At 52.2% G+C, this 24,676-nt stretch overlaps 2 protein-coding genes across 11 annotated transcripts in view; one reads left to right on the top strand and one right to left on the bottom strand.

Annotated features, from left to right (window-relative positions):
- The first annotated feature begins 296 nt into the window (after positions 1-296).
- Xrcc3 (X-ray repair cross complementing 3) lies at positions 297-11,663 on the top strand. Its single transcript, XM_038337926.1, has 8 exons — positions 297-400; positions 2,305-2,450; positions 3,694-3,831; positions 4,771-4,983; positions 6,763-6,917; positions 9,690-9,902; positions 10,016-10,062; positions 10,144-11,663. The coding sequence occupies exons 2-8, from the start codon at positions 2,396-2,398 to the stop codon at positions 10,370-10,372; spliced, it is 1,050 nt and encodes a 349-aa protein (XP_038193854.1). The 5' UTR covers positions 297-400; positions 2,305-2,395; the 3' UTR covers positions 10,373-11,663.
- Positions 8,053-24,676, bottom strand: part of Klc1 (kinesin light chain 1) — a 49,961-nt gene continuing 33,337 nt past the window's right edge. Inside the window, exons 13-16 of one of the 10 annotated variants that reach the window (XM_038337918.2) lie at positions 24,335-24,445; positions 17,925-18,055; positions 8,716-8,782; positions 8,053-8,432 (exon numbers count right to left, since the gene is read on the bottom strand). In XM_038337918.2, the coding sequence (XP_038193846.1) occupies positions 8,430-8,432; positions 8,716-8,782; positions 17,925-18,055; positions 24,335-24,445 (312 nt within the window). In that variant the 3' untranslated portion in view covers positions 8,053-8,429. Of the gene's footprint in view, positions 8,433-8,715; positions 8,783-17,924; positions 18,056-18,772; positions 19,330-19,928; positions 19,980-24,307; positions 24,470-24,676 lie in introns of those variants that run through there. The other 9 variants (XM_038337916.2, XM_038337917.2, XM_038337915.2 and 6 more) reach the window with 9 other exon arrangements.

Below are 24,676 nucleotides of genomic sequence, written 5' to 3' on the forward strand. Positions count from 1 at the left end.
CCCGCCGGCGCGATGACAGCTCCGGAGCCCAATCCGCAACCGTAGCTCGGAACGCGAGCCAATCGGAGGGTGGTATCCTCCCCAGTACCGCCCTTCTCCAATCATCTCAAGGTTCCCGCCCCTGTTGCCGCCCACCAATCGGCGGCGAGGGCCGAGGGGAGCCTTCTGCCCCACTCGAGGAGCTTGCTACTTCGGATTGGCTAATTAATCGGCCACGTCGCCTCCTCTTCGCTTCTGCTGGGTGTGGCCGACTCGGACTCCAGCCGCTCATTGGAAGAGAAACTGTGATGGGCGGGGCTTCCGGAGCGGGCGGAGCGCGCGGGAGATCTTGCAAGGCGGCTGAGCCGGCAGGTGGACCGACCGCGACGGGCTAGACGTGGAGCTACGGAAGAGGGCTGAGGTGGGTCCGCGGGCCTCAGAGAACGATCTTCCCCGGCGGGGCACCCCTTCAGGCCCGTAGCGGAGTTCGGGGGAATGGAACCCAGAGTCCCGGCCCTCCCCGCGGGCGCCTCCACGAAGAGCATTAGGTGGAGCCGTCTCTGCAGCCCCCTCCCGGTGGTGGTCTTAAGAAAGGAATGTCACTGTGCGGGTAGCCTAGGCAGGCCGGGCACGACCTCAGCCTTCCTGGTATTCCTACAGGAGTGAGCCACCACCGCGCGCACCTAACCCTCTGGTGTCTCAGGGTCGTTTACCTCGCTTCCAGAACAGTGAGCCGGGAGCTTTGCTCACCCCCTCACAGCCTGCTCCCCAGTTGGAGGAACAGGCTGGTGTAGCCCTACCTCGCCGGGAGACAGGAAGACAGGCAGCCAAGTGGAGCGTCGAGCTCCGTGCCTGTGTCTGGGACAGGTGGCCTCGGTGTTGAAGTCTAAGTTGCTCGGTGGGACTTTGTAGAGCAAGGCAGGGCTGGCTGCCTCAAGGCCTTGGCAGTTGCTGGGGCATGGCCAGAACCTGGCCTATCTATGTCCCTTGCTGAGCCTCCACCAGCTTGCTGTCAGCCCAAGCCCTGTGATGGCTCTGGTTCACCACCAGATGGGGTTAGCTGATGGCCTGGGAAACCTTTGAGTTCTGGTGCCAGGAGCTTCCTGTCCTCCGCAGGAGGCGTGTTCTTAAGCCCCGCAGCTGCCTGGTGGAATGCTGTGGCCAGGCTTGCTCCAGTCTCTTGACCTTCTAATGCTACGATTGCCGGACTTTGTCTCCTTGCAGCAAAGGAGGGGATAGAGTTCTCTCTGGAAGTGACTCTTGCCCACACTGCATCCTAAGCACTGCCAGGGAAGCCTTTGGTGCCTACAAGTGGAGACTGGGCTGTTTTTAAAGTGTAGGCCTCATACAGGATGCTGATCCAACATTCAGCTGGCCCTCAGCTACTGATCTTAGCACCCCCCACACAGGTGTATGTGTGTGTTGTACACACATGTATATGTGTATATGCCTATTTGGATGTGTACTGATGTGTGGAAGCCAGAAGCTGACGTCTGATGTATTCCTCCATCACTTGCCTTAGATATTGAGGCAGGGTCTCACTTGAACCCCAAGTTCACGGATCAGCTAATCAGCCTGCTCTGAGGATGCCCTGTCACTGCCTTCTTAGTGCTGCGATTACTGGCAGGCCACCGTGCCTGCCCAGCACTGGATCTCCCCATCCTCAGCATCCTTGGATTGCACAGCAAGCTTGACACCCCCTACACACGCACGCACACGCACGCGCGCGCGCGCGCGCACACACACACACCACTTCTTGGCGTTGTCATTTGAACTGATGCATGAGATTGCACTGTACTGTTGGATACATCCTTTGTGACACTGTATGATCCTAGCATAGCCAGCCTCAGTAGGAGGAAAGAGGCCTAGTGCTGTCCTCCACAGGTCTCTTCCTGGGAGGGTCTCCGAGTGTTTTCTACCCCTTCTCTTATTCTCTGACAAGGTGTGGTTTCCCCAGCATCCTTCAAAATTCCAGCTCACATAATGTTAGAAAATACTGAGTGAGACCCATGCATGGAGACCTGGACCCATAATGCACCAACAAGTTAAATGGGTGCAGGACGTACCAGCTGGCTTTCTTTCCCAACTGAGCCTCAGGCACAGAATGGACAGGGACAGATGGATTTGTTCTGTGCTGACCTCTGGAGTGAGCCTCGGCTTCCGAACTGCCCAGTCCTTCTAAGAGTGATGGAGCAAACACATGTCATCCTGGGCTTTCGTGGGTAGTGTCCCGAGACAGTGGCAGCTGTCCTCTGCCCTCCGTGTTGGGCACTTCACATCAGACTGCCCTCCAAGTGTCACTTTCTACCATGCCTGCTCCCACAGGTCGCCCAAGTCGACAGCAAGCACGGGGAAATGTGTTGCCGTCGCTGTGTCTCTGGAAGTTGTTCGTGCTCGTGGTGAACCCACTGAGGAAATGGACTTGGATCAACTGGACCTAAACCCCAGAATTACTGCTGCAGTTAAGAAGGGTATGTTGTATGAAATAGATAGCTATCATGTGCTCAGGTAAAACAAGCTGCAGAAAGCTACTGGCCCTGTCAGTGTGCCGCCACCACCCAATGGTCTTCTTCTTTTCAGGGAGGGTCTCAGATGTTTTAGCTCTGCCTGTGGGCTACTCTGTCTCGTAAGGAACACGTTCTGCACCTGAGTCCCTGAAGCGCTGTGGCTGCTGTGAAGCCACCCTGCCCGCGTCTTCATGGAAGCTCTTTCTGCCACTGTGGGAACTGGTTTGACACCTGCAGTTATTTTTTCTTTCTTCTGTCTTCCTTTTTAACTGCAACAGGGTGTCACTGTATGGCCCTGGCTGGCCTGGAACTCAGAGATCCTCCTGCCTCTGACTCCCAGTGCTGCGATTAATATTTTCTTCATTCAACAGGCTTGAAAATGAAGACATTCATTTCTTTACCCTCCTCCCCAAGCAGCAGGCCCTTGGTTCATTAGTAGTGAGACGCCCTTCACCTCCTGCCCGGTCCTGGCCTGTCTGCCTCCAAGTTCTGCTTTCTCTCCAGCCTCCTTGTCTACCCCAGCCAGGCTTGGTGGTGCAAACACTTTCATACTGACTTTCACACCTTCTCCGTTTGTCAATGTCAGGGCTCCGTGCATGGTCAACGAGACCCCCACACACACCAGCTCCACTCACACTTTTTCTTTTGCTTTTAAAATACAGGGTCTTGCCAGGCGGTGGTGGCGCACGCCTTTAATCCCAGCACTCGGGAGGCAGAGGCAGGCGGATCTCTGTGAGTTCGAGACCAGCCTGGTCTACAAGAGCTAGTTCCAGGACAGGCTCCAAAGCCACAGAGAAACCCTGTCTCGAAAAACAAAAAAAATAAATAAATAAATAAATACAGGGTCTTGCTGTGTGGTTCAACCTGACTTTCAACTCCTCCTGCCTCAGCCTCCCAAGTAGCTGGGATATGGACCAAGAGTGGGACAGGTTGACAGTCACATTCTCACAGCACATAGGATTTGCACTATCTCTGGTTCCTGCTGCTGCTGACATGAGAGTCAGGGCCAGATCACAAGGGCACAACAGCGGGCCTCAGCAGGCCCCTCCTTCCTTCTCCACCTACTAGTTACACTAGCCAAGATTTTCTGGGTGAATCCAGGTGTCCCCAGATCTGGTGGCCCAGCTCTCCCCTCACCTCCCACCCTTGCTGAGCGGCCTGATTTACTGTTGTCCACTTTTTCTCTGGTTTATCTGTGTGACCTCAGGCAGATTGAAGTCAGTGAAGGAGGTTCTGTGCTATTCGGGACCAGATCTGCAGAGGCTCACCAGCCTGCCCACCCACGATGTGCAGCATCTGCTGAGAGCGGCCGCTCTGCACCTTCAGGGCAGCCGTGTCCTTACAGGTGGGCAGGAAAGCGTCTGCAAGGGTGATGGGTGGACGACCCCATGGGCTCCAGACTCTGTGTTGGGAATGACGTCACAGCACTGCCCTAGCCCATCAGCCTCCCCTAGGAAAGTGCAAGTGACTTTGTCCAGGGCCCACAGAGGAGCCCATAGCACAGCGCACTGAGCAGTGCGCCCTCAGCTCCTCTACAGCCTTCCTGGAGTACTTGCACCCCAGAGTAGGCCCTCGCAGTAAAGGATGAAGTTGGGGTCCCAGTGGTGTGGCAGGGGCAGCTGTGAGAGGCCCTGCCACTTCAGGACATGGCATCCACGTGACGTCTTTGCCTCACTGATGTCTGACTAACCTGATGCCACAGGCTGCTGCTCCTCATTTGCTCTTCATGCTGAAGCTGTCCAGAACTAGACAGGCCCAGAAAGTCAGCTGAGGGTACCCTGCACACCCTGGAGCTTAGGGTTCCTCCTTTCCTTTTTCCTTTCTTCCTTTTTTTCTTCCTTCTTTCCTTCTCTCCTTCTCTCTCTCTCTCTCTCTCTCTCTCTCTCTCTCTCTCTCTCTCTCTCTCTCTGACAGGGTCTCTTGTCATTCTGACTGTTCTATGTGGCTCAGGCTAGCCTCAAACTCATGGAGATGCCTCTGCCTCCCAATTGCTGGGGTTTGGGTTTCTCTAGCAGCTTGTGCCCACTAGGGAAGGGCCATATCTTATAATACGTGTGACATCCTGGGAAGTGTGACGGGGACAAACTCTTATCTATGCACTGTACTCAGCGGCACAGTTGGCCTGCCTTCTGACCTCAGCACCCAGTCTACATGCTTGGCCAGTCAGTCCTTATGCTGCATCTGAAGCCAACACTTCCTGAATGGCCTTAGGCTCACAGGCCCTAGCAGGCTGGGCAGGGCACAAGCCAGGCTGGAAGCATGGCTGATCCTGTGCTTCCTGCAGCATTGCAGCTGTTCCAGCAGAGGGAGCGCTTCCCTGAGCAGCATCAACGCCTGAGCCTGGGCTGCCCAGTCCTGGATCAGTTCCTTGGTGGCGGCCTGCCCCTGGAGGGCATCACTGACCTGGCTGGCCGCAGCTCGGCAGGGAAGACCCAGCTGGCGCTACAGCTTTGCCTGACTGTGCAATTCCCACGGCAATATGGAGGCCTGGAGGCGGGTGAGTGGCTGCCCCTTCCTGGGAGTGTAGGGAAGTGTAGGGTCCTAGGCAAGTGGTACTCAGGCCCCCTGCTCGGGGCTACTTTCCTCTCAGAGAGGCATGGCTGTCTCCTGGGTAGTCTCCCATGACTGTCTTTCTTCTAGAAGATTAGTGGAAGGTGAAGCTGTACTCAGGCTGTGGGAAGGAAGCAGGGGCACCAGCTGACCCTGCAGTTATCACACAGCTTCGGCGGGGCACCTCACCCCTGCGTCGGGCCCACAGAGCCAGAGCGGTGGGGCAGAGAACATGTGGCATTTTCAGCATGTGCATGGCTCTAACGCAGGGTGACTCCCCAGACCGCCTGCCTGGGTCCTCTGTGGGCTGATGGTCAGAGCTGCCTGCAAAACAAGCCACATCTCTGCCATTTGTGCCCAAGATAGGGAGCAGGGTTAGGGAGACCAAGTTGACTCCCGAACTTTGCCCCTTTCTGCACTAGCTGGGGCCTTGTCACAACACCACTTCACTTCACGTTGGCTTCTGTCCTAAAAGCAATGGCTGAAGGAAGGCTCCAGTTTCCCTGTCCTGTCAAAGCTTGTCTTGTACAGCAGCTGCTCCTGAAGCAGTGTCCATGCCGTGCTCCACCAGCATTTCTGCGGTCTGTAGCCTCCGCTGTGCCTTCTTCCAGGACATACCTGGTAGACCCAGAGCCGTATCAAAATACCTCTTGCTTACAGAGTCTTAAAAACCATCATCCAGTTGTGGTTCTTCACACCTGTAACCCTAGCCCTCATGAGGCAGGGGCAGGAAGATCAATGCAAGTTGGAGGCCAGCCTGACTCCGCAGCGAGTCTGGCCTGGGGAGTGAGACCTTACCTTAACAGAAATATTGAAATATTTTTATTTGCATTCAGAATATTGTCAGCTATGCTTCCTCCTTTTGTGGATGATCTTTGGTTTGGTTTGGTTTTTCGAGACAGGGTTTCTCTCTGTACCTGACCTGGAACTCACTCTTTAGAGCAGGCTGGCCTCGAACTTACTGAGATCTGTCTGCCTCTGCCTCCCGAGTGCTGGAATTAAAGCTATGTTGCCATTACCACCACCTAGGTGATCTTTGCTTTCCTGAGTCCTTTGAAGCATGAATGGTATTCATCTTATGAAAAACATTTCTTTATCATCTGTTGTTTGATGTCTTCAGCAAGCCACTGGCATCTTTCTCCTAAGAGTTCTAGAACTCAGCCTGTGGATTCCAAAGGTCCCAGCATCGTCTATGGGAAAGACTTCTTGGCTAAGGCACTGGCATCTCTGTTGAGAGCCTACTGCCCACAAACACAGGGTTTCTTGCTAGTGGCCCAGCTCATTTCAGCTGCAGGATCTGGGTGGCCTTCGGACCGCTCGTGTTCCAGGTGAGCAGGTGCTTATGCCTGGTCATGCACTCTTCCACTTACCTCTGGCATCACCAAGAGGCAGAGGCGGGAGCCCGTGAGTTGTCCTGCATTTGAGGAACATGTTTCAAAGTCCCTTACCTCTGGTGATCTCTGCCCGGTCCTGCCCAACCCAGCAAGAAACTAGAGAGCAGGAATGAGCTAGCAGGGTATTCAGGAACAGGGAGTGTACTCAGGTGTCAGGGTAGAGGGCTAGCCTATGTTCTGAGGGAGCAGCAGGTAGCTGCAGGTGGGCTAAGAACCAAGTCAAGCCTCCTGCCCTTCTGGGTGAAAATTTGTAAGGGGCAGAGGCTACATTTGGCTTCACGGCCACAGGTCTGTTTCCAGTCCTTGTGCACACCAGTGTCCTGGCTTCCCAGGGGCCATCTATATCTGCACAGAGGATGTCTTCCCCAGCAAGCGGCTGTGGCAGCTCATTGGACAGCAACAGCAGCTGCGGACAGATGTGCCTGGGGAGGTGGTCCAGAAGATCAAGTTCGGCAACCACATCTTCATTGAGCATGCGGCCGATGTGGTGAGTGTCTGTTTCTGCTCAGAAATGGCCCAGTGACTCAGCCAGTGTGCAGGGGCCTGTAGTGCAGAGACCAGGCTCAACTCAGAATATACTGTCAGGGTAGTTGGGAAGAGATGTCCAAAATAAGATCTAGAGGACCAGAAACCCATAGGGCGGAGGTCATGGTAGAAGGGTTCTTTCTAAGCCAGTAGTACTCAACCTTCTGTAGGTCATGACCCCACTGGGTCACATATTCTACACACCAGTTATTTACATTATGATTCATAACTATAGCAAAATTACAGTTATGAAGTAGCAACAAAAATAATTCTGTGGTTGGGGGTCACTACAACATGAGGAACTGAAGGGCTGCAGCGTTAGGAAAGTTGAGAATCACTGCAGATCTAAAAACACATTCAGCAGGGAGCCTGCTGCCCTATGTGCATTCAGGACCACTGGCCTTGAGTGTATTGTGTAAGTCTGCCCCGTGGTCCTATCTCTAAACCAGCACTATTACTCCTTACCTGAAATGCAGACCTAACTGGCCCCAGAGTCTGCCACTCTACCCAGGAAAGAAGTGGGAGGAAGAGCCCTGGGAGTGTAGCAAGGGGGTCCTGAGAACTCACAAGCCACTGCAGAGCCCTCTCTCCGCTGCCTTAGCCTAGGGCTTACCTGCTACTGGAGGTGGCCGGGCTGGGCTCTGTCCCAGCAGCAGGAAGACAGTTGCTCAATTTAGAGAAGCTCTTGTCTACAGGGATGGGTGACAAGTGAGGATCATTCAGGAGTTTGGAGAAAGGACTAACACTGTACCCCAAATATAAATGTGGATAATGATGGGCATGGCAAGCACCCTTGGCGTGCCCACCTGGGGCATCACTGGCTCAACCAACTCCAAAACCGTCCTCTGTATGCTCACCAATCGGCATGCACACAGGTCACTCACATGATGATAATAAAACATTTTAATTTTTTAAAATCAGTTCTGGGTGGTGGCACACCTTTAATCCTAGTACTCAAAAGAGGCAGAGGTAGGCGGATCTCTGAGTTTGAGGCCAGCCTGGTCTACAAAGTTCCAGGACAGCCAGGGCTACACAGAGAAACTTTGTCTTAAAAAGAATTGGGGGGGGGGAGTTACGAACAGACATTCATTCTGGTAAACGGAAGGGATATAAACTTTTAATTTTAAAAAATGTACAATAAAAATACATTATTACACACAACAGAGAACTAAACACATGAGAAGTGGCACAGAAAGGCCAGGCAGAGGCAGCAGGAGCCAGATGTGTCTTTTCCCAGTGGCCTCCCAGGAAGGAGGCAGGGCCAGATCACCGACCTTACTAAGAGTTGCTCTCCAGGACCCTATAGTGGTGTGGTTATTAGTATGTGCTCCGCAGCACGTAGGCAGGGGAACTAAGTTAGCTCTGTGGGCTCTCAGCCCAGGACCCTCCCAGCCCCACCATGGCCTTCACGGGGCCAGCTCTGGAGCCACACTCAGCAGCAGCATCGTGGTGTTTAGAGCAGGCCAGGCTCAGGTCACTGTAAAAGAAAGCTGCAGATCAGGCCAGGCCACATGGGAGCTGCTCCATCCCCTCCTGCCCTGGAGTCTTCCCAGCAATGGGAGTGGTGTCAGCCTCCCTAGGGCTCAATAGGGTGTGAACACAGAACCTCCCTCCCCTCTTCTGCATAAGCAGTATTGACCACACCAGTCCTTCCACACCTGCTAGCAAGCAGGCTCGGATGCAGCTGGCAGGCACAGCCACCATTTGCCTTCTATCCCAAGGTACCCAGGCCCTGGCTGAGGGGAGGTGCAGACACTCACGTTAGTGCTAGCGTCTTCTAGGCTGCTGCTGTCGTTTTCCACACAAAGAGGCTCTGCTGGGGACACCCTAGAGAAAAGTACAGACTGAGTTTCACTCTGGGCTGGATGCTGGAATCTGACAGCTCCTCACAGCTGCCAGTGCGTCAGTGCTGGTTACCTGGCTGACCAGCCAGAAGCCGAAGACAGTGAACTCTGAATGGTATGGCTGCAACCTCAGGCCTACGCCCCACTCCACTGTGGCCATGTGGCTATGAGCAAGACCTTCCTGACAGCAGCCATCCACCTTCCCCACACAAGCCTACCCTGACCTGGACCACTCGGCTACTCAGGCTCTTGACCACATCACAAGTCACCCAAGCCTAGTGCCAACAGGACACAGTGGCCCCAAGAAGAAAGCCCAGAGTCACCTGCCTTGGAAGATACATTTCTGCCCTAAGCCCAGAGCTCCTGGAGTAGGCAGCAGGGGAGCTGGTCCCAGTGTCCTCCCTACTCCCACTAGCATCTTCTCCAGGGTGCAGGCCTTTAACCCCTTTAGAAGCGGATGGTACCTCCTGTGTGCAGAACAGACTACCACATCTAGTGTGTCCCATCAGTACAAAGGCCAGGAGGGCACCTGGCTCTTCCCCCACACCCTACTTGAGTGGGGCCAAGCAGAGCTGCTCTCTAGACCACAGCCTAGTCAGCTGATCCTGTCAGCATGGAGCTGTCCGGTGGGTGACCTCAGGACCTACAGTGAAACTACTGGCAGGGGACAGTCACTGTAATGACCATAGCCCTCCGCAGGACTCAGGGTGACAGTGGAAGATGCTCTTGTGAGGAGAGAGTAAGACAGAAAGAACAGGTATGAGTCACCCCCACCCCGGGTAGGCAGGAGGCAGCCAGGAAGTGTCAAAAAGCTGGATCTCGGAGTTACGACCAGATGGAGGCCACTGGCCAGGTGTGCCTCAGTAGATCACAATGTATGTCCTCCACAGGATACCTTGTTGGAGTGTGTGAGTAAAAGGGTCCCCATTCTGCTGTCAAGGGGAATGGCCCGCCTGGTGGTGGTTGACTCTGTTGCAGCCCCATTTCGTTGTGAGTACGATGTTCAGGCCTTGGCCACCAGAGCCAAGCACCTGCGGTCACTAGGGGCCACGCTCCGAAGACTGAGCAGCACTTTCCGGAGCCCTGTGCTGTGCATCAACCAGGTAGCTGAGGCTAGTGGGCTTTGCCCTTTGCCTTGGGAAAACAGGACTGACTGGATGGGAGGGGAAGCAGCTGAGGTGGCTGCTGCCACTGACACTCACTTGGGTTTTTCCAGGTGACAGAAATGGTGGAGGAGCAAGAGTCTATGCCCAGGCCACTGGGGTGAGTATGGACACCTCAGCATACTGGAAACTGGAGTGGGGTTGGGGACATACAAGCAGCAACAACCACTTTGTCTCTTAGGGACTGGGATGAGCACCTCTTTCCAGCCCTTGGCATCACCTGGGCTGACCAGCTCCTGATGAGACTGATGGTTGACCGGGTCCATGAGGATGATGCCACTACGGGCTTGCCCGGAAGCCCAGCTCGGAGTCTACGAGTGCTCTTCGCCCCCCACCTGCCCCTCTCTTCCTGTTGCTACACAGTCAGTGGGGAAGGCATTAGAGGGATACCAGGAACAGAGTCCTGCTAACAATGGCCCGGTGGATCACCCTGACCAAGTCCCAGAGAAACCCTGATTCTGATGAGTCCTTCCAACCATGAAGTACCTGGTGGACAGATACCCGGTGCCACTTAGCATCTGCTCTCCTCTCCCTGGGGTTTGTCTACTGCTGAGCCGTGGAGTTTGGCCCCACACACTGCCCTTTAGAGCTGTAGTTCTCACCTGGGGGTCAAGACCCCTTTCAGGGGGTTGAACAACTCACAGGAGTCACCCAAGACCATCAGAAAACACAGATATTCACATTGCGTTTCATAGCAATCAAAATTACAGTTATGAAGTAGCAATGAAATAACTTTGTGGCTGGGGGTCACCACAACCTGAGGAACAGTATTTAAGGGTCTCAAAGTTAGGAAGGTTGAGAACTACTGGCTTAGAGGATGAATGACCCACCAGGGGCTCTGGCAGCCCCAGGGCATCTGGGAGCTCCATAATGACAAGGCTCAGCTCTTTCCTCTGCTTTCTGCCTGGGGCTGAGTCAGCAGCTGGCCTGGTGGGGGCCTCTCCTGCAGGATAGTTTTAACACACACACAGGCAGTGATGCCCACCACTGGGGCCAAATGGGGCACACAACGAGGTACTTCCCTGCTGTGCCCCTCCCCACACACATACAACACTGGGGGCAGAGCAATCCAGAACAGTCTGAGGAAAGGAGGTGGGACTGGTCTAACCTGCTTGCCTCACCTTCCTTAGGCTGAGCAGCTCAGCAGACGGAAGGTAACATCTGCTCTGCACACCAGAATCACCACTTCTCTCTACAGTCACCAAAGGAATGTGGCCTCTGAAGACAGGGCTGTGGTTTAAACCTGTCCTGTGCTTCCAGATGCCTCCTGGCAGCACAGGCTTCCACCAGCAAATGTGCCACACAGGGACATGGCCCTCACCAAGGAGTCCTGCTGCTCCAGTGTCGTGTGACTCCTCAAGCCAGGACTTACACTGTCACTGTCCCCACTCAAATAGGGGAACAAACCACATATGATATATACCATGACATCTTCAGGATAGCCCCGGCCTGTAAGAAGCTCATCAAACCTTCAAAGCTATCTGCGGCCCCCACCCTTTTCGGCAATTCTGGAGCCTGAACCCAGGATCTCCTGCATGCAAGACAAGTGCTCTCCACTGAGCTACAGCCCAGCCCCAGTACTGCCCTGAAGGGTTGAGAACACTGGCATAAATGATGGCTACTTGGGGTGGGAGAAGTTTATACAAAATAGCCTCTCTGCAAAACTGGAGGGCTTTATATCATGAAATAAAGTTTTATTTTTGTAACAAAGTATTGACAATTCTAAGTTTTCTAAATAGATTGTATTAAAAATCAGAAAACGCTGGGTGGTGGTGGCGCACGCCTTTAATCCCAGCACTCGGGAGGCAGAGGCAGGCGGATCTCTTGAGTTCGAGGCCAGCCTGGTCTACAAGAGCTAGTTCCAGGACAGGCTCTAAAAAAAAGCTGCAGAGGCGGATCTCTGTGAGTTCGAGACCAGCCTGGTCTACAAGAGCTAGTTCCAGGACAGGCTCCAAAGCCACAGAGAAACCCTGTCTCGAAAACCAAAAAAAAAAAAAAAAAAAAAAAAAAATCAGAAAACAACAGATCCAAAAAGGTACACTTAGAAGACATGCCCATGGCTCCTAGGACCTGTATCCACCAGCTAGGTCAAGGGGCCCTGCAGGTCTCCCCTAACAGTGGGCCACCTGATAAACCCAGAGGATCTTTCAGTGTTGGGAACAACTTGTCCCAACATCTCTGGGTTGACTGTAGCCACCTAGCTGCCCAGACTGCTGCTGCTGCTGAGCTGGTGGGCCCTGCGCCTGCTCTTCCTGCATTATGTGCCATCCTGCTCAAGGCTGCCTCTCAGGTCCAGTCAGCTCAGGAATGAGTGCAGATGAATGCAGGAGACACAAACTAAGTTCACATGCCCCATAGGCCTACATGAACTATAAGCATGCATCTCTAGCAATTATTTAATATATACTACTACACTGACTTTCTCAGGCTGCCAAGAGGCTTAAAGAGTAAAGGCACCTGCAGTACAAACTGGCAACCTGAAATCACTCTCTGGAAGGAGGAGATCAATGCACAAAGTGACCTTGATGTCCATACACACAGCCATGCTTGCACACACACTGACTTTCTATGTAACATCCCCAGCAGTTTTCCAGAAAATTCCTGAGCCCTTCTGACACTAACCGCTTAGGACTACACCAACCCGGAAGCATTCAGTTGCCTGCTGTGCCCATCACCCGTGAGCTTCCCTGCAATAATCCCACAAGTTGTTGACACCTCTCTCTTGGGAGCCCTCACCATAAAGAACACAGTAAAAACGGGCAGTGGACCCCGCTTGACTCCTGAGAACATGGACTGCAACAGAACCTGGCACCATGTTGACTTCATTCAAGCTCCCAGAGTGCTGCTCTGCAGTACAGTGCCCAACTGGTCAGCCAGTCCATTTGCTCCAAGGTTCTCTACCTTCTGCAGGCTTGGGTTCCAGGAGGCCAATACCCACCAGGCTGTCCCTGACTTCTGAGGGACTTGCAAGAGTTTTCCCTGCTTAGCCATCTCCCCAGTCCCAACCTGATGCTTTCCCTAGGACAGGGTCTCACTTGTGAGCCCTGGTTGGCCTCTGCTCCTGAGTGTGGGGATTAAAGTGCACCACCATGCCTGGCCTAAGAAATCTGTAACTGCTTGTGATCAATTAGTTTAAACACCACTGTATGCAGACCAGCCCGAAAACCTCATGTTTTATAAGAACTATGCAGTTCTTCTCCAGCATTAGGTTGAGTCAGAAAGTGTCAACAGCCTGAAGGCTGCATCTGGCTCTGTATTCTCTCAACTTCAGGTTAGTCTCACACACTGCCTCAGAATGATCTGAAACATTCTTGTCAGAACACATCCATGAGAAAGCTGTGTACTCAGCATGCAGGATCGCAGGACAGGTCTAGAGCACTGGCACAGCACCCACCACCACAGCTGACCCCACAGAGCACTGCTTCTTCACCCCTTCCCTCCACACTCCAGGCTTGACAGACAGACCATTGTGAGCTCCTGGTCAGAAAGCAAACATTTTAAGCATCTGACTCTTGACAATTTTTTCATGGTATTTATACTTTAAATAGATCTAGATGTCTAAATAGATCAGAACAGGGTGGGTGGCAGAAGTCACATGCAGCAACACAGGCCTAGGCCACCAGCTGCAGCCTGACTTGCCTCCCTGGTCACACACTGCTGGCTTTGGTCATTAGCAGGTGCAGGGCACAGGTGCAGATCAAGCAACAGAATTCTGGGTCATGGCTGCCAGGCACTTTTTAAGCAACAGCCTGCAGATACTGATGGACGTCCCCATCGAGAAAGAAAGCCCAATCCTACCAAGAGGGTAAATTCCCCTCCTGGACAGACTGGGTGCCAGTGCTCCACTTCGCTCAGAGATCCTATCTAGTTCAGCCCCAGTCTCAATGGGCTATGTCAGTGCGGCTGGCACTCAGTGCTCTCAAGGTTGCCAGACAATTATTTCATTCCTGTGTGAAAAAGCAAATGGAAAAATTATATTTAACCACACTTCTAAGGAGGTCACCCTCAAGCAATGATATGCATAGGAAACACTGAGCATTCAGGTTGACAGGTGTAGCTCAGTGCTTGGGTGCAGCTCTACCAGGTGCATATCTTATATCCCAGACCAGGAATCAATCCTTAGCCCCCACGCCAGGCATGCCTAGAGCACACCACCCAGTGCCTTAGAGTGGGGCTAGGGTGGCAGCTGGCACTTTATTAGTTGAATTTGGGTCACTAAGAGAGCTGTGGCCTCAGGTGGGATGAACAATGACTAAGCTCCATGTGCTAGCATGTCCTTCACAGGAAGTCACAGCTGCTCCAGCTGTCCAGTACGCTCCAAGCACCCAAGAGCACCCAACAGGGCAGGTGCCAATCCAGACGTCTAGGAGAAAGGGAAAGCACAGTGCCGTTCTGGCTGCAGAGGGAGATGAAGCCTGGCATCTGTGGGAGGCTGCACAGGGGAATAAGGCATCCCAAAGACAGCAATCACACACCTTCTAATCATACAAGGAGACTGCTCCAACTCCGACACTACTTCAGTGACTACAGTACTTAAAGATAACCACATCAAGCTGGGCGGTGGTGGCGCACGCCTTTAATCCCAGCACTCGGGAGGCAGAGGCAGGCGGATCTCTGTGAGTTCGAGACCAGCCTGGTCTACAAGAGCTAGTTCCAGGACAGGCTCCAAAGCCACAGAGAAACCCTGTCTCAAAAAAAAAAAAAAAAAAAAAAAGATAACCACATCAGTCAACCGGTACTCTGAGGGCATTACCAGTGAGTGACGTGCAGTGAGATACTACATATAAGCCCATCACAGTGGAGCGTGCTCAGGGCCTGTGGCTAGGGCACAAGCAGGACAGGATCCTTACTTGGAAGCAATCTTCTGTGGCTTTGCCACCTACATAAGATTTTCTTTTGGCTGGGCAGTGGTAGTACACATATCTAATCCCAGCACTTGGAGGCAGTGCTCTGTGAGTTCAAGGCCAGCCTAGTTCTGGAACAGAGCTAGTTCCAGAAAAGCCAGAGTCACATAGAGAAACCCTGTCTCAAAAAAAAAAGGAAGGAAGGAAGGAAGGAAGGAAGGAAGGAAGGAAGGAAGGAAGGAAGAGAAAGACAGACAAAAGAAGAAATTTCGGAAAGAGGAGGGGAGAAGGGGGAGGGGAGGGGAGAAAGGAAGGGGAGGGGAGAAGAGGAGGGGAGGGGAGAAGGGGAGAAGGGGACGGGAGAGGAGAAGAGGGGGAGGGGAGGAGAGGGGGGGAGGGGAGGGGAGGGGAGGGGAAGGAGGGGAGGGGAGGGGAGGGGAGGGGAGGGAGGGGAGGGGAGAGGAAATAGAGCATTCAGAGAACTGACAAGTTTCATGCTGCTGGACCAGGATATGCAAGGACAAACCCATGAACACATTGTTGACCAAAGTAGGATCACGCTAAAGTGACCATCTCACTCTTGGGGATGCTGGGGACCACAGGACTTGGACAGTGGGCCTCTCCCTCATTTGGCCTGAGTATGTATGCATGTCCTTTAACTGATTTAGTGCCCAGGGGAAATCCCCACATTTCTCTGTGTATTCTACAGCATTAATTCTTCTTAATGCAGGAACTTGAGAAACTGGTTCCCATCTGCCAAAAGGAGTCATTTCCCTTACCTCTGGCTGAGGGACACAGGACTACCTGTGTGGTACCTATGAGCTTATCAAAGTCCATGCCGGTATCCAGGCTCCCTCAGAACCACAAGACGCTCCACATGTCACAGTTAGCGCTAGGCTGCTGGCTAGTCTGCCCAGCTACCCATCCTCCTTACAACATGCATGGTCTGTCCACCATGGAGCCCTCTCTCGGCCTCACTATCTCCACTACTCCCTCCTCTCCTGATGCCCTGGCCCTGGCCATGTCCAGCCTGCTTTCATTTCTCCCTGCTCTGGCTTCTCCCAGATGCCTCTTGGTATCTTCTCTCTCGTTCACAACAGAAACCTTCCCCCTAAGAACGTAGCCATCGAGTCAGCAGTTTCTTTGCTACACCCCTCACTTACAAGCTCAAGAGCGAGGCATTTGCCCAGCATAAATGTGACCCTGGATTCTACCCGTAGTACTCTGGCCAGTCTGAGAGAAGCAGCCTAGCAGCCACCAGGCTCCCTCTCAATGCTTGACAAAATACAAACGTCTGACCCCTCAAGCTTCACACGACAGACACTGCCTTGCTGACCCTACAGACATCTAGAAGCCTAGGCTAATCAGAGCTCTTAATCCCAGAAGCAGCTAGCATGGGTCCCCTCACAGGCAGAGGCCAGCACAAAGTCGTCTGCACACAGACTTCCAGGTCGTGTTCAGACAATGGATCTCCAGATGTTCACAATGGCACGAACGCCTTGGAGCCTCTCCAGGAGCAGATGGCCAGCATACAACCACCAATAAGAACCAATGTGTGCTCCCGGCTCAGGCCCACCTGTCTCCCAGAATCCACTATGAATGCAAACAGACTTCTGGAGGACACTGGCCAAGAATGTAACACATGCACCCATCGCAGCCCAGTGCCCAGCTGAGGGCCACGCGGGGAGTGGAATCGGACCCTAACCTAATGGCACCAAGAATGAAAGTGGGCACTTTTAGAAGGCACAAAACCAGCAGAGCAGCGGAAAAAACAACTTCAATTCCCAACGTGCTGTCCAAAGCCCTAACTCAGAGTGTGGAGCCTGAGGGTCCCAACTGACAGCTTTGAAACTGTACCCCTAAATCAGCATTTCTGCTCGGCGGTGCTATCCTAACGTCTGGGGTGCAGAAAATGGCTGACAAGGCTCCAGAGAATGTCCCCACATGTGGGGCAGCTGGCACCACAGAGACAAGGCATGGGTAGCTGGTCATAGAGCAGCAGAGTCCCACAGTCCCCTGTGAGCCACCTTCTGGCAAATCCCCTTAACACCACCTGAAGCCCTATGATGTCCACACCTTTCCTTCCACCAGGGAAGCCCAGAGTTTAGAAAAGCTACAAAATCACAGAACTCAAGCATCATCAAAAACCACTCTTTCCCCAGAATCCCTGCCCGAGTTAATGTGATCACTGCTTCTATGCAGAAGGCACATTTGAAAGGAGTAAAGCCAATGCTCACTTGGGAAGAAATGATACTGTGGACTATGTCTGCCCACTCAGCAGCTGTTGTAGGTTGTGTGTGCGCACATCACAGTGTGGGTGTTCTCTCCTTTGTGTGCGCATGTGGAGTTGCGGGGTCATCAGTGTGGGTGTTCTCTCCTTTGTGTGTGCATGTGGAGTCGCGGGGTCATCAGTGTGGGTGTTCTCTCCTTTGTGTGCATGTGTGGAGTCACCAGGTCATCTTCAGGTGTCTTCTCTGTCACTCCCTTGCTTATTTGAGACAGTCTTTGAACCTGGAGCAGGCCATTTTGGTGACTGGTTGGCCAGGACACCTCCCAGGTCCAATTTTCTCTGCCTACCCAGTGTGGGGGTTACACACATAGCACCATGCCCCCCATTTGCGTGGATGCTGGGGATCCGAACTCAGGTCCTCAGGCTTGAGCAGCAAGCACTTTACTCACCTAGCTGTTTTCCCAGACTGGTTTTCTTTTTAGTTGTGTGTATATGTATATGTGTACACACACATCAGTCGTGTGGAGGCCAGACAACTTGGAGTCAGTTCTCTCCTACTGTATGGGTCCCGAGGGTTGACAGGCCTCGTGGCAAGCCTTTAACCCCTAATCCGTTTTCACTTTTTGAGTCTCAATGTCCCCTCTGATGGCCTCTCAAATGCTAAGATGACAGGCATGAACCGCTATGCCTGGCTCTTTCTCTGAACAGAATTGAGGTGTTCCACCAGCTCCCTTTGAATCCTAAGGCCAGCTTCCCAGCTGCTTCCCAACTTGCCCTGGAAAGGAGTAGGCAGAGTACACACACCATCCTGAGACCCAGGGAGACTGCTCTGTGGCTATGGCGCAGTACCGCATGCTGGCAGGAAGAGGGCGCTGAGGAGATAGTTACCCAGGGTTCCTTGGCTCACTGTCCCGTGCACTTCCTCCCTTCAGCTTCCTAACCAGCTTCTCACTGCTCCGTCTAATGGAAGCCCGGAGTTTGCTAAAGGAGCCACTGCGCTTTAAAGATCCAGTGCCATCCTGAAAAACATGTGAACAAGTGTGAAGCTGTGGGTGTCCCCCCCTTACCCATGCTCAGCCCAATGACCCCAACTGCTGCCAGGCACTGGCTGGCATGTGAGTCCTGCCGAAGCCACCAGACTGCCATGTGCATGAACCATGAATCCATTAAAAACACCCATGATCAGAATCCTTTGAAAATGAGGAGTCCCAGCAGAAGCAGCCACATTCCCAAAGGAGCATGAGCCCATTGCCATCTTAGGACAAAGGACAGTGCAGGTCAAGAGAACTAAGGCATCTTCCAGGACTGTCTGCTAAGTGTAACTCCATGTTGCATAAACATGTGTGTACCCGGCAGGAAGACGGCCAGGATGCCACACCTCATGAAGGAAGACAGTGTCCTCCTAACAGACTCACCTATGCAGCAAATTTTAAATGTCAAATCTAAATGTAGCTACCAGTTGTTTAATTGGATGCTCATTTTCACACAAATCCTAAAGCCCTGGGATACCTGTGGGAAGTGAAAGAGCAAGCAGCTGTGCCCGTAACCAAGCAGACACTACAGAGATGCTTGGCAGAGCCTGGACATGAAGTCCGTGCAGAAGGGGCCCTGCGCAGAGCAGCGTCTATCTCAGAGCCCCCTCAGGGAATCTCAGGAACCCTGTGCCACCAGAGGCCACGCAGCACTGCGTCCCAGAAGACTGAGAATGTACAGAGCAGACAGACGCAAGACACAGGTCAGTTGGAGTGAGTTTATTAGAAGTTAGAAAGACACAAATACACACTTCACAGAGCACTTTAAGATTAGTAGAGAGAAGCAGAAATGCCAAAATTCCACACCAAGACTACAGAGCAATCTACTTCAGTGTGTCCTGGGGAGGCCCTGTGCAGGGCACTGGCCAGGTCTGTAAGTGCGACAGGGACGTGCGGCACATGCCTTGCTCCTACAGCTCAGTGACTGCACGGGTCACTATCATGCCACTGTAATACCCGGGTGACATTAACACCTGTCATGGTGGACAACTACTCTCTCTTAACTGTTAAACTTGCGTGTTACACAGTAAATGGGTTTATTAACACAGCTGATATTTCTAAGTACATATCTGGCAAAGCTACATGTATCCAGAAATCAAGACCCGAAAAGGACAGCAGCACCGAAAGGAATGGCCAGTCCCAGAGGTGCAGCTGACAAGCTCCTAGGGGCTGCTAGACACAGCGGGCAGCACTGGAGGGGCCGGAGCAGGCGCTGCCCGTCATGCAGGAGCGGTGCGGGAGGCACCGGCGGGCGGCTAGGCCTGTCAGACAGAAAGAGAGAAGCAGGTGAGGCTGGAGGAGCACGGCGCAGCAGGCCCCACCCCCAAGCCTGCTCTACAGTATTTCTAGGTCACAGATCTCAGTGGCATGAAGCTCAGTGGCCCGGGCACTCCCTGCTCTACCAGGCTGGCACAGCAGGTGCGGCCCGGGCGTGTGAGGGATCGCAGGCTAGCTTTCTGGTAACTGTAGAGAGTGAAAGTCAACATTTTTCGAGCACAGACTGGCACTGTGTTAGAAATCCCCTCAGTACTTACTATGGAGAGTTCCACAAGTTATTGGACATGAGGGAGATTTGGTGGGAAAGGACAGAAAAGGCTGAATGTGGAAGATGCCATTGAAACTTCTCCTGTCTTGCTGCTTTCTCTAAACGTCACGAGCTCCCCGCAGTCTGGTGAATTTCAGTCTCTTAAAAACACTAACACCCTAGACATCTCGAAAACTTTAAGACCCAGTGACTTTAAAAGTTGACAGCACATTTGAAACATGCAGTTGATGATTCAAACAAAAACTGCCTCCTGGGTCCGCCAAAATCTCAAAAGGTGCACAGACAGCCGGGCCTGGCCCGCCCGCTCGGACTCACCATGGGACGCTGAGCAACTCATTTAACCAGCCCGAGCTTCATCTTTCTCATCTTTAAAATGGAAAAATAAAACTTGTTACCAATGCCTCATGAATGCCAGGGGACAAGAAAACATCAGTTCCCACTGCAAGATGCTCGCCACCTCCCTGGGTTCAAATGGACGACAGTGAACTCTTTCTCGGCCACTCCTCCTGTTCACTGAAGTGGCAGGCACATCTAGGCTGGGTAAAACTCAAGCAGACAAATACCCATGAGCACAGCTCAGGGCTTGGAGGACCACTCTATTCTGACACTCTATGCAACTACAAGACATTCGTATTGCATAAACCCTTTTTAAGCTTGCACTTTGTGTGTGTGTGTGTGTGTGTGTGTGTGTGTGTGTACACTCACGTAAAGTGCATGTATGGAGTTCAGAGGATAACTTCTCCACCATGTTAGTCCTGAGGATTAAATTCAGGTCACTTGAGTGGCAAGTGTCTTTACCCACTGAGCGGTTTTGCAAGCTCAGATAAGTCACCGAAGACACTGACTTTACTATTACCTCTGTGCAGTAGAACTGTAAAGAGGGCACTTCTATAACTTCTTTTAGTATATTCTAGTTGCCTCCTTAGCATAGCTTTTCATAAATAAAGATCTACTCTGAATTAACAGTTACCTCATTTCCTAATAACCTTAAATAAGAATTTAGTACATTAAAACTTGTGAAAGTCAAGCCTGGTGGCACACGTCTTTAATTCCAGAGTTCAGGAGTCTGAGGCAGGCAGATCTCTTGAGTTCCAGCCAACCAGGGCGACACTGTAAAACCTTTTCTCAAAAACCAATAAAACAGGTGGTGCACAGCTTTAATCCCAGCACTTGGGAGGCAGACGCAGGTGAATCTGTGAGTTAGAAGCCAGTCTAATCTACCACATATTGAGTTCCAGGACAGCCAGGAATACCTAGAGAGACCCTATCTCAAAAACAAAGAAATAAACAACATGTAGAGGACGGGCAGTGATGGCGCACGCCTGTAATCCCAGCACTTGGGAGGCAGAGGCAGGCGGATCTCTGTGAGTTCGAGGTCAGTCTGGTCTACAGAGTGAGTTCCAGGACAGCCAGGGCTACACAGAGAAACCTGTCTCAAGAAAAAAGCAAAAACAAACAAACCAATGTCTAGAAGTCAGGCACTGTGGTACAGGTCTATGATCCCCATAGCTGGGATGCTAACACATGAAGAGCAGGAGTCTGAGACCAGTCTAGGTCACATAGTAGCACCTTGTCCCAAACAAAACAGTAATACTGGCAGGATACAGCTCAGTCATAGAGCCCTGCCCTTCCTTGTGATGGTTTAATCTGCAGTACTGAGCAGCACACGTGTGCACGTACTCATGCGCTCATGCTCGCGCTCTCTCTCTCTCTCTCTCTCTTGCAAGCACATGCGCGCGCGCGCACACACACACACACAAACATACACGCACGCACGCACGCACGCACGCATGCACGCGTGCTCACTGTAGAAATCTCGTCACAAGAGCAATGTGAAATAAGAGGAGATGGGCAAGAGGCTCCTTCTTAGAAGCCCAGGAAAAAAGGGCAGCAAGCTGTCCTTAGGAGCTCAGGGTCCACGGAGAACTAAAGCACGTGGTGCTACACCTGTGACCATCAGGACGACGTCAGCAAGGTGACTTTACAAAAGACAGCCCAGTGCCGCTCCATGTCAGCTGGGACCGAGTACCCATGATGACAGACACGGAATCCCACGGATAGAGGCTAAAATAAGGAAGCTTACTTCTACCTAGAAAAGGGTATGTGGCCCCAAAATACCTACTTTCTCGGACATGCACCCTACTAGAGATGACCTGCTATGGCAGTGTCTGACAAAGCCACAGCTCACACCTCAGTAAGCCTGAGAGGGCCCCGTTTTCGTGAAGTGCCATCACCATCACATGTCACACGCTGATGAGGAAGACCTGTACTCCCAGACAGGCCTAAGAACCCTCCATGTCTTCATGCCTACTTCTCCTCTGCCAGCACATGGGCCAGCTCCTGCAGAGCCATGGTTAATACCTAGCAAGCCTTGATTTGACAAATGTTATCCTGCTTTAAATGTTACTTCTGAATGCTGAGGAACAGCTACCTGTGGCTCAGTCACTCACCATCGTGTTCCTGGGGGCACACTGGCTAGTGTAACTGCCTGAGGGGACAGAGGACGGAGCAGTTCAGTATTTTAAAGAGCACTGGAATCTTTTAAAAACCTACAATTTTAGGGCTGGAGAGATGGCTCAGCGGTTAAGAGCAATGCCTACTCTTCCAAAGGTCCTGAGTTCAATTCCCAGCAACCACATGGTGGCTCACAACCATCTGTAATGAGGTCTGGTGCCCTCTTCTGGCCTTCAAGCATACACACAGACAGAATATTGTATACATAATAAATAAATAAATAAATAGCTACAATTTTAGCCAGGTGGGGGTGGCCCAAGCTTTTAATTCCAGCACTTGGGAGACAGAGGCAGGCAGATCTCTGAGATCAAGGCCAACCTGGTCTATATAGCAAGTTTCAGGCCAGCCAGGGCTACATAAAAATATATGACTATGGGACAGCATATAATCTAGCTCAGCGGAAGGGACTTACCTAGCATATGGAAGGCCCTATAGTCAATACCCAGTAGCATAAAAATAAAAAAATGATACAAAGTATGATTTTAAGCTGAGCATATTGTGCACATATATTGAGTATATTAATCCCAGAAGGCTGAGGATTCCAAATTCAAGGACAACTTGGACTATATACTAAAATTCAAAATAAACAAGGTTATGGACAGAGCTCAGTGACAGAACATTTGCCTAACATGCATGAAGCCCTGAGTTCGATCCCAGTGTACACTCGTGCATGCCATGGCGCGCGCGCGCGCGCGCACACACACACACACACACACACACACACACACACACGGCGGGGACAGGAGCATGAGGAAGAAAAGTCCGCTCTGAGAGAAGCATTGCTCTACCACAGCCTGGTGGGGAAAGTCCCAAGTGCCCTCCCCTGCAGGGAAAAAGCATCACCACTTCTTTCCCATGAGTCCTCAATGCATATGTGGACTCTGGGCTGTTGACAATGTCATTGACATAGGACTCACATACATACAGACCTAGAAATACTGTCTCAATAGAGAGCTCCCCCAGAACATCACTCAAGAGCATTAAAATCTGTAAGCAAGCCACTGGCCACCAAGCAGGACAAGCCCTTTGGACAAAGCATGCAGGAACTGGAACCAACAATAAGAGGACAGTACACAGCTCCAACAGGACAGGCACTGACAGGCATCCCCAGGCCTCTGCTGCAGTTTGGGACCACTGCCCAACAAGACTCAATAGTAGAGTGGATGCTGATTGGCTGTCTTGGCACAGAAAAATCTAAAACAAGAAAGCTGCTACACAAAGAAAGAATGTTCCTCCTGAACTCTAGCTACTAATATTGGTACATGATGTAGAATCAAGATTCTGGCTCCTCCCAAACTGTTCCAGCTAGGCAAAGTCTAAAGAGTTAGTCATTCCAAGGAGGACAGACTGTACGGAAGTCCCAAGTTACAATTTGACAAAACCACACAATGACAACTAACCACACTACCAGTGCAACTTCAGGACGTCAATGATATCCCTGGCGAGCTGAATTCGCTTACTCTCCCTGAGGAAAGGTCCAAAGACAGCAGCCCACCATCTGCGTCTTCCCCCACATTACAGAAACCCACTTGAAGGCCACACATTTCCCACACCCATGGGCAGAAAGCAGTGGTAAGGATGTCCCGGGGAGGGCTGGAGGAGCAGATCCACACAGCCCTCACACAGCTGCTTGTTTCATACCCAAGCAGGGGTTCTAAGCCAAAGCTGGGACACCTGTCAAGTGGATATGACGCTTAGGCCCACTGAGGCAGAGTGGAGAACAGCACCTACGGCTGTTGCTGAGCTGCTCTCTGAAAAGCAGCTCCCACTGGACAGCATCTCCCTTCAAGGCTCTCTAGCAGCCCCAGGGCGGCCTCCTCAGTGACGTCAGGAGCACTGAATACGCAAGGAAATGGGCAGGTTAGGAAAGCTAGTTAGTTGTCAGCCAGACCCATCCCTAGGTTACAGGAAGTCAGACTATGGGCTAGGTTTACAGCCAGGGTGCGCAATCAGCATGCACACATGCGCTACATGAGGCCAGTTAGCTTTCATGGACTCCCGAAGGAAACCACTGCCAGCAACACAGCTTCAGGATTAGCAGAAGTTAGAAACTTACAGAAAGCTTCCCTGATGCTTAATTTGCGAAAAGTGGAGGGTCTAGCGTGAGACAGAACAGCCAGCAAGTGCTGCTGGGGGCAGGTCGGCGTTCCCGAGTGCACCCAGCTGTGTACTGTACTTACCCCATTCCACTCTACGCTCATACTCACTTCCTCCCCTCCGTCAGGGCCACTCTCGTACTTGACCACGTCCACATTGAGACTCTCCCGGCTCCTCCGCTTCTCCATGTTCTCAGGGTCATTCAGCACTTCTGCCACTCTCTGTTTGTGAACAGTGTCAAGACCCTGTGAGCCAGCGGGGAGAACGGTGTGACCCATTAGCACTTACATCTCACAAGACTTCTCAGACTTGGGACAAAGAGTCCAATTCCTTTATTTACTTACTGCTGCTATTACTGGGGACATGCCTGACACAAAGCCATGTGGACGAGGTCAACAGGTATCAGTGAGTCTGTCGGCTTTTTCCTGCCACCCTCATGTAGGGTTATAGGG

The sequence above is a fragment of the Arvicola amphibius genome, chromosome 7, assembly GCF_903992535.2.
Source record: "Arvicola amphibius chromosome 7, mArvAmp1.2, whole genome shotgun sequence".
NCBI lineage: Eukaryota > Metazoa > Chordata > Mammalia > Rodentia > Cricetidae > Arvicola > Arvicola amphibius.